Source organism: Carlito syrichta, unplaced genomic scaffold, assembly GCF_000164805.1.
Source record: "Carlito syrichta isolate Samal-C Ts95f unplaced genomic scaffold, Tarsius_syrichta-2.0.1 Scaffold130637, whole genome shotgun sequence".
Classification (NCBI taxonomy): domain Eukaryota; kingdom Metazoa; phylum Chordata; class Mammalia; order Primates; family Tarsiidae; genus Carlito; species Carlito syrichta.
The window spans coordinates 197,822-215,430 of NW_007074733.1; the positions used below are offsets into that span (position 1 = coordinate 197,822).

Genomic DNA, 17,609 nt, shown 5'->3' on the forward strand with positions numbered 1-17,609 from the left:
CGCCGGAGCCCAGCGGGTCGAGGCTGCGGTGGCTGGGAGCGGCCACTGCACTGCAGTCTGGGCGACAGAGTGAGACTCCAACTCAAAAAAAAAAAAATTTGTAAAAATGGGGTATTGCTATGCGGCCCAGACTGGTCTTGAACTTCTGGTTTCCAGCAAGCCTCTGCCTTGGTCTCCCAAAGTGCTGGGATGACAGACGTGAGTCACTACACCTCTCTTTTTTGTTGTTGTTGTTGAGTTGCAGTCTCACTCTGTCGCCCAGACTGGAGGGCAGTGACCGCTCCCGGCCACCGCAGCCTCGACCTGCTGGACTCCGGCGATCCTTCCGCCTCAGTCTTCCGAGTAGCCGGAATTACAGGCATGCACTACCACGCCCGGCTGATTTTTTGATTTATTGTAGAGATGAGGTCTCGCTGCCCAGGCGGGTCTCGAACCCGCGGGCTCAGGCCATCCACTCACCTCAGCCTCCCAAAGGCGTGGGATGACAGGCTGAGCCCCCGAGCCCGGCACTACACCTCTCTTTAGTCTGTGTTTTGATTATGTTCTTCCCTCTGCCTAAAACTTTCTACCAATCTTCAAATGCCAGCTGCCCTGCCCCCTCTTCTGGGAAGCCTTCCTGACTTCCCCAAGCAGGATCCATTCCCCCCTCATTTTGTTTCTGGAATGTGCAGGTTAGTCTGTCCCTTCATTGCTCATTCCTCCAGCCATGTGACATAATTTCTTTCCAGACCCGTTTCACAGCCCCTTGGAGCTGCTGTGGCGTGAACCAAGTCTGCCCTCATCTCTTTGTGTCCTCAGCACCATGGGCGGGCAGGGCCTCGCAAAGCACTCAGGACTATGGAGGCCTTAGATGGGGCTGTGGGGTGGTGGGTTCCCATGGTAAGTGAGTAGGTGTCTGACCACCTCAGGACAGAGAAAGCTGCTGGACTGCATCCTAGTCTCATTCTGCCTCCAATTTGCGTTGTGACTTTGGACAAGTTGCTGTTCCTCTCTGGGCTTCAGCTGCTCCATCTGCAACAGGAAAGCCTTAACCAGATGTTCTCTAAGAACCCGATGAACTGGCCGAGCATGATGGCTCATGCCTATACTCCCAGCACTTTGGGAGGTTGAGATGAGAGGATTGCCTGAGCCCATGAGTTCAAGACCAGCCTGGGCAACTTGGCGAGACCTCATCTCTACAATAATTTTAAAAAATTTAGCCGGGCGTGGTGGCGCCTGCCTGTAGTTCCAGTTACTTGGAAGACTGAGGTGGAAGGATCGCCTGAGCCTAGCAGGTCAAGGCTGCGGTGACCGAGAGCATGCTACTGCACTCAAACCTGGGCAACAGAGTGAGATTCCAACTCAAAATAATAATAACAATAATGTAGTCGGGTTTGGTGGCTCACCCTATAATCCCGCGCTTTGGGAGGCTGAGGTGAGTGAATTGCCTGAGCCTGTGGGTTCGAGACCCCCCTGGCAACTTGGCGAGACCTCATCTCCACAATAAATCAAAAATTAGCCGGGCATGGTGGCGCTCGTCTGTAGTTCCAGTTACTTGGAAGGCTGAGGTGGAAGGATCACCGGAGCCCAGCAGGTCAAAGCTGCGGTGGCCGTGAGCGTGCCACTGCCCTCCAGCCTGGGCGACAGAGTGAGACTCCAACTCAAAATTTTTAAAAAAAGAAGCTGATGAACTTTGATTCTGTGGGACTCCTCCCTCAGTGTTCCCGGAGTCACTCCCCATTGTTGAGTCAGACCTAGATCCATCCAGCCTTCTGGGGCTCTGGGGTTCCTTTGCACAGGGAACAAAAGGGCGCTTCTCCCAGAGCCATGGACACGCCTACCTCTGGAGGCCCTCCCACTACTGCAAGCCTGGGTCTTTCCCACAGTAGATCTTCCCTCCTGCCCCAGGGGGCCTCATGCCTGTCACATGGGGCCAGGGGATCGTCCAGAAAAGGAATGCTGGTAATTCCTCCCACTATGTAGAAAAAAAATCAGTACATTACGAAAATGTCTCAAGTTTGGCTGGGTGCAGTGGCTCATGCCTGTAATCCCAGCACTTTGGGAGGCTGAGGCAGAAGAACTGCTTGAGCCCAGGAGTTCAAGACCAGCCTGGGCAACATAGCTAGACCTCATCTCTACAAAAAATTAGCAGGACTTGGTGGTGTACTCCTGTAGTCCCAGCAACTTGGGAGGCTGAGGTGGGAGGATCGCCTGAGCATAGAAGGTTGAAGTCATGGTGAGCTATGATCGTGGCTAGGTGAGACACATTGAGACCCGACTCAAAAAGAAAAATTCCTCAAGTTTAACTTTTTCTCTCACAATTGTTTCCAAAACCTTGGAAACTCTTGGTCTGCAAGGAGGTTTGAGGGTGCCTTCTCAATACTGTCTCTGCTCCAAAACCCTGAGCTGTAGCTGTCAGTGTGTGGGTGGGGAGGGAGTGTCAGTGCTAAGAAGGACGTGCCACACAGGTATGCATAATTATAGAAACACCCGAGAGAGACATGCACAGTTATAGAAACATCCGATAGCCATTTCTGCCCAATAGAGGCTGTTTTCTGCTGGATCAATAGGAAGGAAGACTTTCCGACCCACACGGATATGACCTCGCAGTGCTGTCACCTTAAATTTTGTGACCTCCCTTGGAAACAGTCCAAGATTTCTGCTCAAACACAATCCTCTGTGTATTCCTGAAAACCGCCGACTCCTGCAAAATCACTCAGTATAAAAATCAGGACTCATGAGAGATATGGGGGTAGGGCAGACCCTCAAAACCCAGGCAACCTGGTCACCAGAGCACTAATAAAGATGGCAAATGGCACCTGGAGAGATTGACTTGAATCACACTGAATGCCACAGAAAATATTCTAGATGCACAAAACCAACAGAATGAAACCAGGCATGGTGGCTCAGGCCTATAATCCCAGCACTTTGGGAGGACGAGGCAGGAGGATCACTTGAGGCCAGGAGTTTGAGACCAGACTGGGCAACATAGCAAGACCTAGTCTCTACAAAGCAAAAAAACATAACACACAAAAAAACTTGCAGGCCATGGTAGCACATGCCTGTAGTCCCAGCTACTTGGGAGACTGAGGTGAGGGGAATCACTTGAGCCCAGGAGTTCGAGGCTGAAGTGAGCTATGATCACACCACTGCACTCCAGCCTGGGCAACAAAGCATGACTCTGTCTCTAAAATAAATTAATAAATCAATAAAAATTAAAAATCCCAACAGGTTGGGTTCAGTGGCTCAGCCTGTAATCCTAGCACTTTGGGAGGCGGAGGCGAGTGGATTGTCTGAGTCCACGGGTTTGGGACCAGCCCGGGCAAATTGGCGAAACCTCATCTCTACAATAAGTAAAGAGAAACAAACAAACAAGCAAACAAAAACTAGGCAGGCATGGTAGTGCGTGCCTGTAGTTCCAACTACTTGGAAGACTGAGGCAGAAGGATCGCCGGAGCCCAGCAGATCAACGCTGGGGTGGCCGTGAGTGTGCCACGGCACTCCAGCCTGGGCGATAGAGTGAGACTCCAACTCAAAAAAAAAAAAAATCCCAACAGAATGGACATGCAGGGAATGTCTTGATTAGGGCAGGTTCAAGAAGACAAAAGTGATGCAAGGGGAAGGGAGCTGAGCCCTGGGGGGCTGGGAGGTCTCTCCCTGGAACATCCTTAAAATGCAGCCTCAGGGCTCTTGCTGTCAGTGCAGCAGACAAGCTGGGGCTCTTTCTTTTCCTGCTAGTCCCCTATCCCATCCCATTCCTCTTGCCCAGGAAAATAGCTTAGGAACCACTGCCTTCCATGTCATGGGATAGCGCTGCTTCTGCTTCCGGCCACATGCACGGAGGCACGCCATGAAAGCGTGCATTTGGGCAGGATAGCCATGCTGTGTCATTCTTCCCACTGTGGTGGCTTGGCTGTGATTGCTAATGGGGCAGGGGACACAGATCCAGATGTCCCCAGCTGGTGGGCCCAGGTATCCCTGGGTTAATGAAAAGTCTCTGTCAAGCTCCTGAAGCAACGGGCCTTTCTAGAGGCTGATACTTGAGCTCTTGCTGTGGGGAGACAGACGATGGTCTGTAGATGGCAGGTAACTTCTGACATGAGGAAGTCAGTAACCCAAGGGCAGGCTGAGGAATTCCCAGGTATCAGAGATCCCCCCTTTCCATGCCCCTCCCAGGGCACAGGCTTCACCAGAGGGTCCTGAGTGCAGGGTGGGAATTGCACCTGTGAGCCTTATGGAAGGAGGGACTTCAGTAACTGTTAGGAAGCTCTTTGCCACCTGGGCAGGAACCCCCCTCGAAAGAATGTCTCTATGGGTTGACCCTCACCCCTTCTTGAACCCCCTCCAGCCAGGCTGTTGCTCCACCAGCCCAATGAGGACGTTCTGTCGAAATCACCGATGACTCTACCTTACTAAGTCCCACTGGCCATTTCTCAGACTCTTTTGACTTGTCCTGTCCACTCGCTCCATGTGGTTGGCCACTCCCTCCTTGAACACCTTCTTCCTTCAGCTTCCAGCACATCCCCTCTCCCGGCCTTCCTCCTCCTCCTCCTCCCTGGCTGCTCCTTCTCCCCTTTGAGGACATCCCCTGGTCTCCCTGATCCCTTAAGGACAGGTTGTCCAGGTCTCAGGCTCTGGGCCTCTTTCCTTCTCTGTTTACCCTCGTGAGCTCACCAGATTCATATGCGGATGACTCCCGGACAAATTTCCCACCCAACCTTGCCCCCAGACTCCAGCCTCGCACATACAAGTGACTATTCCACATCTCCAACTGGTTTTATGAAAAGCATCTCCGCAAATGGCAACTCTGCTTTTCCAGTCAGTCAGGCTAGAACCTTGGTGCATTCTTGGCTTTTTTCTTTCTTTCAGACCAGTCCATCAGAAAATCCTGCCGCTCTCCCTTCAGCCTGATCTCTCAACACCACCCCCTGCTGCCATCCTTTCCCAAGCCCTGTCATCACCTCCTGCAGGTTCTTGCAGTAGCCTCCTAAATGGCCTTCCTGCTTCTGCTTTGCCCTCCAGCCCCGGTAATTTACTCTTAGTACAAGGGCCAGAGCCTTTCTACTAAAATATAAGTCATCAGGAGGCTGAGGCAGGAAGATTGCCTAAGTTTGAGGTCGCAGTGAACTATGATTGCACTACTGCACTCCAGCCTGGGCAGCAGAGCGAGACCCTATCGCTAAAAAAGTTTTAAAAAATAAATAGAAGTCTATCAGTGAACAATTGGAAAGTGAAATTAATAATACCATTTACAGTACCTTCAAAAAAATTATATATCTAGGAATAAATCTGTCACAAAATGTGCATGGCTGCTATGCTGACAATGACAAGATATTACCAAGAAAAATAAATTAAGAGATATACCACATTAATGGATCTGAAGACTCAATATTGCTAAGATGAACACTGATTTACAAATTAATGCAAACTCTATCAAAATTCTAGCAGGTTTCTTGAAGAAATTGACATGCCGGTTGATTCTATCATTTAATGGAAATACAAAGGCTCTTGAAAAGGTAAAACAATTTAGAAAAAGAACAAAGTTCTTAGACTACTCGATTTCAGTACTTACTATAAAGCTACAGTAATTAATACAGTGTGATATTGATGTGAGATAGACAAATATACCAATAGAACCAAGTGGAGGGTCCAGAAATAGACTTGTACTCATATGACAGATCTGTGGTTGACCAAGACACCTGCCTCCTACCTTCCCTTATCTCCCAGAAAACCAAAGCTGAGTTGGGGGGGGGGCAGACAGGGATTCACCAACAGAATCCAACATCTGTCTCCAGAGTAACCACTCAAAAACTGGTGGTGTCGTTGCGACTACCTTTTTATTTGTTTGTTTTGAGTTGGAGTCTCACTCCGTCGCCCAGACTGGAGTGCAGTGGCCACTCCTGGCCACCGCAGCCTTGAACTGCTGGGCTCCGGCGATCCTTCCGCCTCAGCTTTCCAAGTAGCTGAAACTACAGGCGCGCGCTACCACGCCTGGCTGATTTTTTGATTTATTGTAGAGATGAGGTCTCGCCTGCCCAGGCGGGTCTCGAACCCACGGGCTCAGGCAATCCACTCACCTCAGCCTCTCAAGGCGCGGGATTACAGGCTGAGCCACCGAGCCCGGCGCAACTAACTTTTTATTTTTATTTATTTATTTATTTATTTATTTTTTGAGTTGGAGTCTCACTCAGTCGCCCAGACTGGAGTGCAGTGGCCGCTCCTGGCCACCGCAGCCTCGACCTGCTGGGCTCCCGTTGATCCTTCCGCCTCAGGCTTCCGAGTAGCCGGAATTACAGGCACGCACTACCACGCCTGGCTCATTTTTTGATTTATTGTAGAGATGAGGTCTCACTGCCCAGGCGGGTCTCAAACCCGCGGCAACTAACTTTTTATTATTTTTTAAATTTATTTTTATTTTTTTTTTGAGTTGGAGTCTCACTCTGTTGCACAGACTGGAGTGCCGTGGCCGCTCCCGGCCACCGCAGCCTCGACTTGCCGGGCTCCGGCGATCCTTCCGCCTCAGCCTTCTGAGTAGCTGGAACTACAGGGGCGCGCTACCACGCCCGGCTAATTTTTTGAATTATTGTAGAGATGAGGTCTCGCCAAGTTGCCCAGGCGGGTCTCGAACCCACGGGCTCAGGCAGTCCACTCACCTCGGCCTCCCAAAGCACGGGGATTACAGGCTGAGTCACCGAGCCCGGCCGGCAACTAACTTTTTAAATGAGCAAAAATCTACAACATAAAGTTGAGTTAACTCCACTTCATACACAAAAATCAATTTGAGATGGAGTACAGAAATAAATATAAAGCCCATAATACAGAGTTTCTAGAAGAAAACAGACTAGCTTTGCCATGGGGGAGACATAGATTTCTTTGATAGGACACAAGCATGATTCAATTACAAAAATTGCTAAATTGGACTTCATAAAAACTTTAAAGTTCTGCTCATTAAAGACAGACACTATTAAGGAAATGAATAGACCCGGTGCCGGGGGAAAATATTCACCATACATATACGAGGGGACCCCAAAAACCTCGGAATTTATTTATTTAAAAAGGGGATCCATTCTTGCATATTTAACTTTAGTCACCTTCAAAGTATTCCCTGCTTGATGCAAGACAACAATCGAGAAGTTTTTCCACTGCTCAAAACAGTTTCTGAACAATTTTGATGCCTTTTAGTGCTTCTGCTATTTCTTGTTTCATCTCTTTCACACCGGCAAAATATTTCCATTTGAGGACTTTTTAAATTGGTGAAGCAAAAGCAAGTCACTCAGGGCAAATTGGGTGGATAGGGAGGATGGGGCATGGGATCATGGTGTTTTTTGGCCAAAAACTGCTGGACACTCAGCATGGTATAAGCAGGTTGTTCGTGTAAACCTCCCATCATGAAATGGGCAAACACATTGAAAGGCTTTCCAAAAAAAAAAATTCACTGAAGCCAAATGTGACCTCTCACAACAACGCTAGCTGGTACACTGATACTGATAGGTTCCTAGAACACTTACTTAGCAAGGGAAGCCTGTACTACCAGGAGCCCACCCTCCAAAAAATAATTTCAGATTTTCTTGGTCCCCCATCATATCTGATAAAGAACTCATATCTTGACTACATATGAAGAACTCAACAATAAGCATAACCTAATTTAAAATGGGTAAAAGACTAAACAAACACCTTATGGAAGAAGAGGTACAAATGTCCAACAAGCCCATTAAAATCATTAGTCATCAGGGACATCAAAACAAAACCACAGCGAGATGCCATCCCATACCCACCAGAATGACTAAAATAAAAAAGACTGCTGGGTTCGGTGGCTCAACCTGTCATCCCAGCGCTTTGGGAGGCTGAGGCGAGTGGATTGCCTGAGCCCGCGGGTTAGAGACCCATCCGGGCAACTTGGCAAGACCTTGTCTCTACAATAAATAAAAAAAATTAGCTGGGCATGGTAGCACGTGCCTGTAGTTCCGGCTACTTGGAAGGCTGAGGCAGAAGGATCACCGGAGCCCAGCAGGTCGAGGCTGAGGTGGCCAGGAGCGTGCCACTGTACTCCAGTCTGGGCGACTCTGAATCTGAAATCTGAAATCTCAGAAAAGAAAAAGACTGACAGCACTGGACATTGGCAAGGGTGTGGAGCAACAGCAATTTTCATTCATTGCTGGTGGAAATGCAGAATAGTGAAAGGCTCTTTGGCAGTTTCTTATAAAGCTACACATATGTCTTATGTCAGCCCTATGGCCCATAAATCTTTCTCTTATGTATTTCACCCATCAGAAATGAAAATGTATAGCCACAAAAAGATTTGAACAAGAATGTTCCCGGCAGCTGCCATAATAGTTCCATAATAGCCTTCGATTGGAAAACCAAAATGTTCATCAATTGAAGAATGGATCCACAAATTGTGGCACATTCACCCAATAGAATACTAGGAAGCAAAACAGAACGAAGTCTTGATAAGTATTGATACATGAAACATAAGCTAATGGTACAGACCTCATGCTGAGTGAAAGAAGCTGAACACAGAAGAATACACAGAGTATAGGTCCATTCATGTGAAGTTCTAGAACAGGCAAAATTAATCACCAGAGATAGAAGCCAGAAAGTGGTTGTCCCTGTGAGGGCGGGGTTGATGAAAGGGACACGAGAGAACTTTCTGGGCTAATGGAAACGTTCTGAATCCTGTTTAACATACTAGCTACATAGTGCATTAATTGTCAAAATCCATCAAACTCAACACTTAAAAACTGGGTATTTTATTGTATGTAAATTTTACCTCAATAGAAAAAAAAATAAGATTCTGGGATGGTGGCAATGAAGTATAGTTTTTAAATCTCCCTTCATCTCCTCATAAAAACGGATGGAGAAACTAGAGAACAAAATAAAAAACTCAAGACAACATTCAAAACAAAAGTAGGTGACAATATATCTCACAACCCCCCCATACGAATCAGTGCCAGCTGTGAGATGCCACCTGTGACCAGCACCCATGCGGAGGAGGCAGGGGGAGGTGGCTGGGTGTCGAGGGGCCTGAGCACAGGAGACCCCAAGACCGCCAACAGGCAGGCATGGGAGGCTCAGCAGACCAGTCTGAGAACAGCAGCTGAATCTCCAAAGGGACTTTGCAAACCGAAGGGGTCCCTGGCAGCGTCCGAAGTGGCTGGAATAGGACAGCTTCTAGGAGTTCTTGAAACTGACCAGTCAGGTTCCGTTCCAGGACAGGGAGAAAATGCTCTGAGTGGGCTCGACATCAAGACAGGGACAACAGACACAAGGAAAGAAAAGCCCAACAGAAGTAGAGGAGGGAACAGAACGAGGAGACCGCAGGAAAAACTGCAAAAAGGGGGCTGACAAGTTTTTGGAAAACTACATGAGAACAATGGGGAGAGATCTTGCAAAGGTAGAAGAGCTCTCCTGATTACACCTCCTACATTTTCAGAAAGACGTGCTTTTTCATAAAAATGAGCAACTGAAAACCTCTGAAGTAAAATCCAATAGAAAGTTACGATGAGAAAGAAGAGAGTATAGAATGAGATTCTCGCAGAACTTTCCCATAGACAGTGAAAGCACCAGAAAGGTGGGTCTGCATGATAGGAGAAAACCACAATCTACAGCTTAAAAGCAAATTAGAAGATATTAAGAAGATGACACAAGACAGGAAAAACCAAGGATGAGAATTAGAAAAGTTCAGAAATGAAGTGACAGGACTCAGGAGATAGTTAGAAATTTTAGGAGGAAAACATAAGCTCAGTAATAAAGGTGAAAATATAAGGAACACAAGAGTGCATAAACTAAACAAATAATGATGCAGGAGAAATATAAAGGAAAAAGGAGAAAAAAGTTTAATTAAAACATAAATGCAGAAATGGGACATGACAGCTAATGGGTGTAGAAGTTCACTGGGGAGAAGGGTAACGAAAATGTTCTAAAATTAGATAGTGGGAATGGTTGCAAAACTGAGTATACTAAAAACCTCAGAAATATACACATTAAAAGGGTGAATTTGGCCAGGCGCAGTGGCTCATGCCTGTAATCCCAGCACTTTGGGAGACTGAAGTGGAAGAATTGCCTGAACCCAGGAATTTGAAACCAGCCTGGGCAAAATAGCCAGTACTCACCAATTAGCCAGGCATGGTGGTGTACGCCTATAGTCCCAGATATTTGGTAGACTGAGGCAGAAGGACCTCCTGAGCCCAGGAGATCTACAAAAAAAATTTGTAAACGTTATCCTGGAGTGGCCATATGCCTGTAGTCCCAGCTACTCAAAAGGCTGAGGTGGTAGGATTACTTGAGCCCAGGTGTCTGAGGCTGCAGTGAGCTGTGATCATGCCACTGCACTCTAGCTTGGGTGACAGAGTGAGACTCCAGTTGAACAAATAAATGAACACATAAATAAAAAGAAAAAAAGAGGCAGCCGGGCTCAGCTCAGCCTGTAATCCCGCGCCTTTGGGAGGCTGAGGTGAGTGGATTGCCTGAGCCCGCGGGTTCGAGACCCGCCTGGGCAGGCGAGACCTCATCTCTACAATAAATCAAAAAACTAGCCGGGCATGGTAGCGCGCACCTGTAATTCCGGCTACTCGGAAGGCTGAGGCGGAAGGATCGCCGGAGCCCAGCAGGTTGAGGCTGCGGTGGCTGGGAGTGGCCACTGCACTCCAGTCTGGGCAACAGAGTGAGACTCTGAGCAACTGAAAACCTCTGAAGTAAAATCAAAAAAAATAAAATAAAATTTAAAAAAACGAAATAAATCATATCGGTGGTGGTAGAATCAGTATTGTTATTGTGAGATTGTTGTAAGATCAAGCAGATGGGTAATTATGGGATATTCTGATTTTTTTTTTTTTTTTGAGTTGGAGTCCCACGCTGTTGCTCAGGCTGGAGTATAGTGGGATGATCATGACTCACAGCCTTGCCCTCCTGGGCCAGGAGATCCTTCTGCCTTAGCCTCCCAAGTAGCTGGGACTACAAGTGTGAACCACCATGCCTGGCTAATTTTTTTTTTAAGAGATGAGCTCTTGCTATGTTGCCCAGGCTGATCTCAAACTCCTAGACTCAAGCAGTCCTCCTGCCTCAGCCTCCCAAAGTGCTAGGATTGTAGCCATCAGCCACTATGTCTGTAATCCTATATTCTATTTCTTTCATTCTCCATGTCCTTGAGAAGCAGGATTCATGATGTGAAACAAAGGAGATACTAATGCAATACAGAAAGAGTTAAGTAAAAACTCTGTCGTGTTGAATCTGAATTGAAAATGTCAGTATAAGCTTATAAGGCATTTTATCTTTGAATATACACATAGTGTTTTATGTGTGTATATGTACATTGCATCTACATGTGAATGAATGTATATATGTATGTATGTGTAGCACTGGCTACTGACAAAGCATAGATACAAAGACCAATCCAGACCGGGCTCGGTGGTTCAGCCTGTAATCCCAGCACTTTGGGAGGCCGAGGTGAGTGGATTGCCTGAGCCTGCAGGTTCGAGACCCGCCTGGGCAACTTGGTGAGACCTCATCTCTATACTAAATCAAAAATCAGCCGGGCATCGTAGCGCACGCCTGTAGTTCCAGCTACTTGGAAAGCTGAGGCGGAAGGATCGCTGGAGCCCAGCAGGTCGAGGCTGCGGTGGCCGGGAGCGGCCACTGCACTCTAGTCTGGGTGACAGAGTGAGACTCCAACTCAAACAAAATTAAATTAAACTAAAAAAAAAAAAAAGATCAACCCAGTAGCAATAAGCACCCCTTGCCCAGATTATGGTCTCAAAATACCACTTGCCACTAATATTAAAAAATAAAGATTCTTCATGAAGAATCAGCTGATATCATGTCTTGAGCAGCAAATGTAGGTGTGGCTAGAACACCATGCCGGATAGCAAGGAAGCTGTCAAAATTACAAGGGTCGTGTCAGAAGGACTCAGAAGGCCAACTGAAGAGGCTTCCACCGACCACAGACGGGACATTTCCAACTTCAGTAAAGATAATAACTGCAAAGCACTAAAATATATCAAATAGATTTAAATCCATGGTGCTGATGATAGTTACAAAAACATTACATCATGAAACTAGTAAAAAATAAAGCTCACTGGTCACCTCACCTTCAGAGGATACAGGGGCAAATTCACTATTCTGGAGCCTGAGGAGCAAAGGGAATGAATGAAGCCTTTTTCCTGCCTTCCCTATGTGAAACGTGCCAGTGGGTGACAATAGATAGGGGAAGCATCTCTGAATAGAAGCATCCCGGCCAGTCGTGCTTCTGGAAGAGCACTGAAAGAACAGCATGACGGGTCTGGACAAGCGAGGCCTCTGGAAGGAAAGCCAGCACCCCCTCTGGTCTTGCCAGTGAGATGGAACCAGACTCTCAAGTCTCTGGACCCGGAGGCCAGGGGAGCCCTACTGAACTGCACCACAAGTGCGCTGTCAGCAGCTTCCAGACTGCGGGAAGGCCAGGTCCAATGGCCCCGGAGTCTTCAACAAAGTGTAAGGAAAGAAACAGAGCAAGGGGGAAACACTGGGTTAAAAGAGACCCAAAGACTTTTTTTTTAAAGAGCAGAAACAAATTCTACTGTCTTGGGATGCACCGTAGGGTGATCAACTATGAAGGAATACAAGCAAGTCTGAACTCAGACCAGTGGCCACTTTTGGAGGGAGAGAGGGGCTATGATTTTGATGGGGGTACTTGGAGGGGCTTCAGGGGAGGTTGGCAAAGTTCTCGACTTGAGCGGTAGTTTCAAGGCTGGTTTGTTGCCTTATAATGATTCCTTAAGCTCTAATTTGTTAGGTGAGATTTTCTGTATCTGTGCTTTAGTTCACAATAAAAAAAGTTTTTAAAAACCTCCAACTTTGGCCAGGCATGGTGGCTCATGTGGTAATCCCAGCACTTTGGGGATGACAACAAGACAAGAGGATCACTGAGGCCAGGAGTTCAAGACCAGTCTGGGCAACATAGCGAGACCCTATCTCTATTAAAAAAATTTAAAAATTAGTCAGGTTTGGAGGCACACACCTGTAGTCCCTGTTACTTAGGAGGCTGAGACAAGAGGATTGCTTGAGCCCAGCTCAAGGCTGCAGTGAGCTATAATTGTACCACTGCTCTCTAGCCCGAGCAATAGATTGTTGATGTCTCAGAAAACAACAACAGAAACAAACTCAAATTTAAGTCAGATCCTGTCCTCCTTTGCACAAAACCCTCTAATGGCATCCTTTTAGCTAAGAGGAAGGGCCAGACTCTTGACAGGCCCACATAGTCAGGCCCCGTTAACGGCTGGTCATCTCTCATACTTGCCCTACACTGCAGACTCCCTTGCCTTTCCACATGCTGTTCCTTCTGTCCAGAATGCTCTTCTCCAAGATGTCCCTGGCTAACGCCCTCACCTCCCTCAGGTCTTTTTCAATGTCACCTTTCTAGCTATGTTTTCCTTGAGCATCCATTAAAAATTGCACCCACAGCCGGGTGTGGTGGCTCAAGCCTGTAATCCCATTACTTTGGGAAGCCGAGATGAGTGGATTGCCTGAGCCCATGGTTCGAGAATGGCCTGGGCAACTTGGTGAGACCTCATCTCTACAGTAAATCAAAAAATTAGCCGGGTGTGGCAGCACACACCTGTAGTTCTGGCTACTTGGAAGGCTGAGGCAGAAGGATTACCTGAGCCCAGCAGGTCGATGCTGGGCTGGCTGTGAGCGTGCACTACAGCCTGGGCATCGGAGTGAGACTCCAACTCAAACAACAACAAAAAAAATTGCACCCCCAAACACATCCTATTCCTGCTCTGCTTTTCTCTGTGGCATATTTTGCATCTAACATGCTACAATTATATCTGCTTATTTATTGTGGGTTTCCCTAGCCCCCTGAATGGGAGGACAGGTATTTCATCTGCCATATCCCGGTACCTACAACAGTGCCTGGCGCAGGACAGTAAATAGTCATCAAATAAAGAAGTCTTGGGTGAAGGTGGCCTCTGGCACTGTTCTACCTGGTGCGCTTCTGGCCGGGGACCTGTCCTGTTGTCACAGCCAAGACGCCACTGCCTGGAGAGGGCGGCTCTCCTTACAGAGTGGGCCTGGGTGACACTCACCCCTGTCCAGCCCAGGTGTGACATGGAGAGCCACTGAACCCAAGGACCGGAAACCATAGGCCCAACCCCAAGGGGCAACCGGGGCTTAGTGCTCCAAAGTATCCATGTTGTCAATGGCGCCCATGGGGCCCTGGGACGGAGTGCTGTCTTGTGTCAGCGGGATACACAGATTCTGCTAGGAAAATCGCTCCCCTATACCCAACAGATCAGTATTCTATGGTGTCCCCCAAAGAGCACAGGGGTTCCCCCCACATATTTGAGAACCACAGACGGTCACAATTCTTTGAAGTTTCCTTCTGAGCCTTCCAAGACCCCTCGCACCAGCCTCCACCTCTCCCACTCTGCCCGCTTCCCACCTCTGTCTCACTTCCCCAGCTCTGTGCTCTGGCCTGTGCCCAGCCCACTGCTGCACGCCCTTGGGATGCCCCCGATCTCCCCATCTAGTCAAGTCCACTCCCTTTTCAAAGCTCCCTCTTTCCCTCCACAGTCAGTGAAGCCCCACTCGGTGCCAAGCCCATGCCTGGCCCTGGTGGTATAGAGAAGACATGACCATGTTCCAGCCCAGGCAGAACTCCCAGTCTTGGGAGGAGAGAGGCAGGCCTTCCACTTCCAGACATCACAGTTAAGGTACCGGGGGCCCGTGCTTATGAGTCCACTGCATCCTCTTGAGAATCCCACAAGGCAGTTATTACGATTGTCTCCATAATAATTGTCAGACAGGTAAACCGAGGCACAGAGTACAAGGTCACAAAGCCAGTCACTGGTGAAGCTGGGTTTTGAACCCAGGTGTTTTGGCTGCAGAACTGGCTTTCTCAACCACCATGTGCTAAGAACGGATAGAAACAATTGCTGTCCAAAGGGAGGAGTGACAACCTGCCTGGGGGTCAGGGGAGGCTTCATGGAGGAGGGGACCACTGTGCTGGATGGCAGGAGGAGGGGCAAGTGGCTTCAGACTGAGAGGACAGCGGGACAGCAGCCTGGCAGAGGGAACACCGGCAGAAGGCTAGCTCTTTGGGGTGACTGGGCTGCATTGGGGGTGTCGGGAGGGGCTGCTTGATCTGTGGGGCCTGGGTCCTTTGCGGAGGAGCCTGGGTTCACTTCTGTGGGGAGCGGGGGCATGGAAGGGTTTTACTCGTGGGAGTGACATGGTCAGATCCCTGTGGCTGCTCCCCGGGAGGCTGTTGTGAGGAGAGGCTGGGGAGGTGGGAAGGGGATGGCGTCCTGGACCTTATACCGGGCAGCTGTTTTCTTTTGCTAGTGCCTCCACTTACTCCAGAATCTTGGGCGATGATCAGGTCTCTGAGACTCAGTTTCCTTCTCTGTAAAATGGGGGCAGAAATGCCACCATCCTCCCAGAAGTTTGAACAAGCTATTGCAGGAAAATGTGCCCCGCAGAGCCAGGTCCTGGCAGGTGCTAAAAAGGGCAGCCACTGTTGTCACCAAGGGGATCTGGGAAGTTGGGCTCTTGTTCTCCTTAGAGCACAGCCTGCTTTCCTCGGGTGACCCTTCCGGGCATTGGAGACTGATACTCACCACCACCTCCAGGTCAGAGTTCAGGTGCCGCTGGGTGTCGGACATCTGCACCAAGATCTCACCTGGAGGAACGAAGGAGCTCTGGTTGTAGTGTGGACAAGCTTGCCCCGCCCACCCGCTTCCTAAGGGCCTGCCTGAGGCTGGATTTTTGGGCCCAAAGTCCAGGAATTTCCCATGTGGCTCTCAGGGACTCAGGCAGTGCCATCCCAGCCCTGGACAGCCCCGCAGGGCGTGGTGGGGCGGAGGTTGGGCTTCAGAATGAGAGTCTGGGCTCGGGGCCATGGACTTCAAGGCCTAGGTCAGAGGTGGGGGGGCATCCCGGAAGGGCGAGTGTGCAAAAGGAACTCCCTCTGGGCCCAGGGTGGTGGGCAAGGGGAGATCCAGGTCAGAGGGGAGGCATCAGGGACACAGGCAGAGACCAGGGGCTGGAGGCAGGCCAGGAAGAGGATCCCCTAGGCCTGAGAAGGGAGCATGGGGGGAGAAGGCCTCACCCAGGATCTGTGAGGTGGAACTCTGCAGGGCCTGCTCCCCGATCTTCTGAATGGCACTGAAGTAGATCTCAGCAGCCTCGGACAGAGCTACAGGAGAGAAGGGATGGATCGGGCCCCAGCTGCCATCTGCCCCCACCCTCTGGAGACTCCTGGAGGGGACCATGTCGGTCGTGAGTGGGGTGCAAGCATCCGTGTGTGCTCTGAGGAGAGTGTGGGCGCTTGCGTGGTGAGACTCAGGTGCAGGCACGGGGTGAGGCTGGGGGCAGAGAGTGGGGGGGCAGAGATTGGGGAGGGCAGGCTTTGACTCTGAGGTCCTAAGAGGCAGGGGGATGGGTGACCCTCTGCTTCGGTGTTGATTGGCGCTGGTGGGGGGCAGCGATGCTGTTGGAAGTGCAGGTGGCCACTGTGGGACAGGGTTTTCATGGGGACCGAGGAGAGGTGAGGAGAGGGTGGGTGGCCAGTTGAGGTGAGGAGACCAGCTGCGGTGTGAGGCTGGGGGTGCAGAGGTCATGGGGCTGGGTTCAGGGGGTGGCATTGAGGTGACACCTAGGATTGTGTGCACCGTCGGGGGTGTGCTGGGGTGTGGGCTCTGTGTCTCGGGAGTGTCTGGGGGCCCCTGATAAAGGGGGTTAGACTGGGATGGGTGGGCAGGAGGGTGGCATGTGTCTGGCCTCTCTGGTCGCAGGGCTGTGGCGGTGAGGGAGGTTGATAGGAGGGGTAGGGCAGAGAGGAGCAGTTGCTGGTGTGCAGTGTCTGGAATGTGGGCGAGTGCACGGAGGGGCCCGGATGGGTACAGGCCACAGAGGCCTGGGCTGGGTGTTCCGTGGTAGGCACTCACCATGGAAGGCCCGCAGGTAGTTGTTACCCAGGTACACCAAGTTCTCCAGGGCAGGGTTAAACTGCTCCAGGATGCTCTGGACCCCGAGGGCAAGGTGAGGGACACGTGGAAACAGAAGAGGAAGAAGAATGATGGACACAGCCAAGTTGCAGGGTCTCAGGGACAGGGCACACCCAAACCCACTGAGAAGCCTCCAGATTCTGGGGAGCCCACCTAGAAACCTAGAGTCTGCTGGAATCCTGGCTTTAGCAGCAGGGGCCATCTTACAGGGCCCTGTTCTAAGCCAGGGCTCCCTTGCAGCCTGTTACTGCTTACACCTGCCTTAGCAGGACCTTGGCCCCTCATGAGCTGGTGCACCTTGAAGGCTGTCCTTCCCCTGGACTGAAGCCTGTTCACCTGCCGTGGCCCCACTGGGCACAGCTCAACCCTGCTCTGTGTCCAGGCCTTGCCGGGTTAGACACATTGGACTGCTGACAGCCACCTCAGGGGCAAGGACAGATTTTGCCCTGCTCAAAGAAGAGCACCCCTGGAAGCAGGGCTGTGGCTGAATCACAGTGGCTGGGGCCAGGCAGTGAGCTTCCTTAGTGGTGCAGACAGCCCTGGACTCGGCCTTGGACTTGAGTCTTGGTTCAAATCCCAGCAGCACCTCTTCGTCCCTTCATGACCTTGAAAGTGCTGTCTAACCTCTTTGGTCTCAGTTTTTTT

General features: G+C 49.9%; 1 protein-coding gene across 1 annotated transcript in view; it reads right to left on the bottom strand.

The window, feature by feature from the left end:
* BAIAP2L2 (BAI1 associated protein 2 like 2) overlaps positions 1 to 17,609 on the bottom strand; it is a 33,229-nt gene that overhangs the window by 15,009 nt on the left and 611 nt on the right. Inside the window, exons 2-4 of the mRNA XM_008049170.2 lie at positions 16,905 to 16,980; positions 16,067 to 16,153; positions 15,576 to 15,637 (exon numbers count right to left, since the gene is read on the bottom strand). Of these exons, the coding sequence (XP_008047361.1) occupies positions 15,576 to 15,637; positions 16,067 to 16,153; positions 16,905 to 16,980 (225 nt within the window). The remainder of the gene's footprint in view (positions 1 to 15,575; positions 15,638 to 16,066; positions 16,154 to 16,904; positions 16,981 to 17,609) is intronic.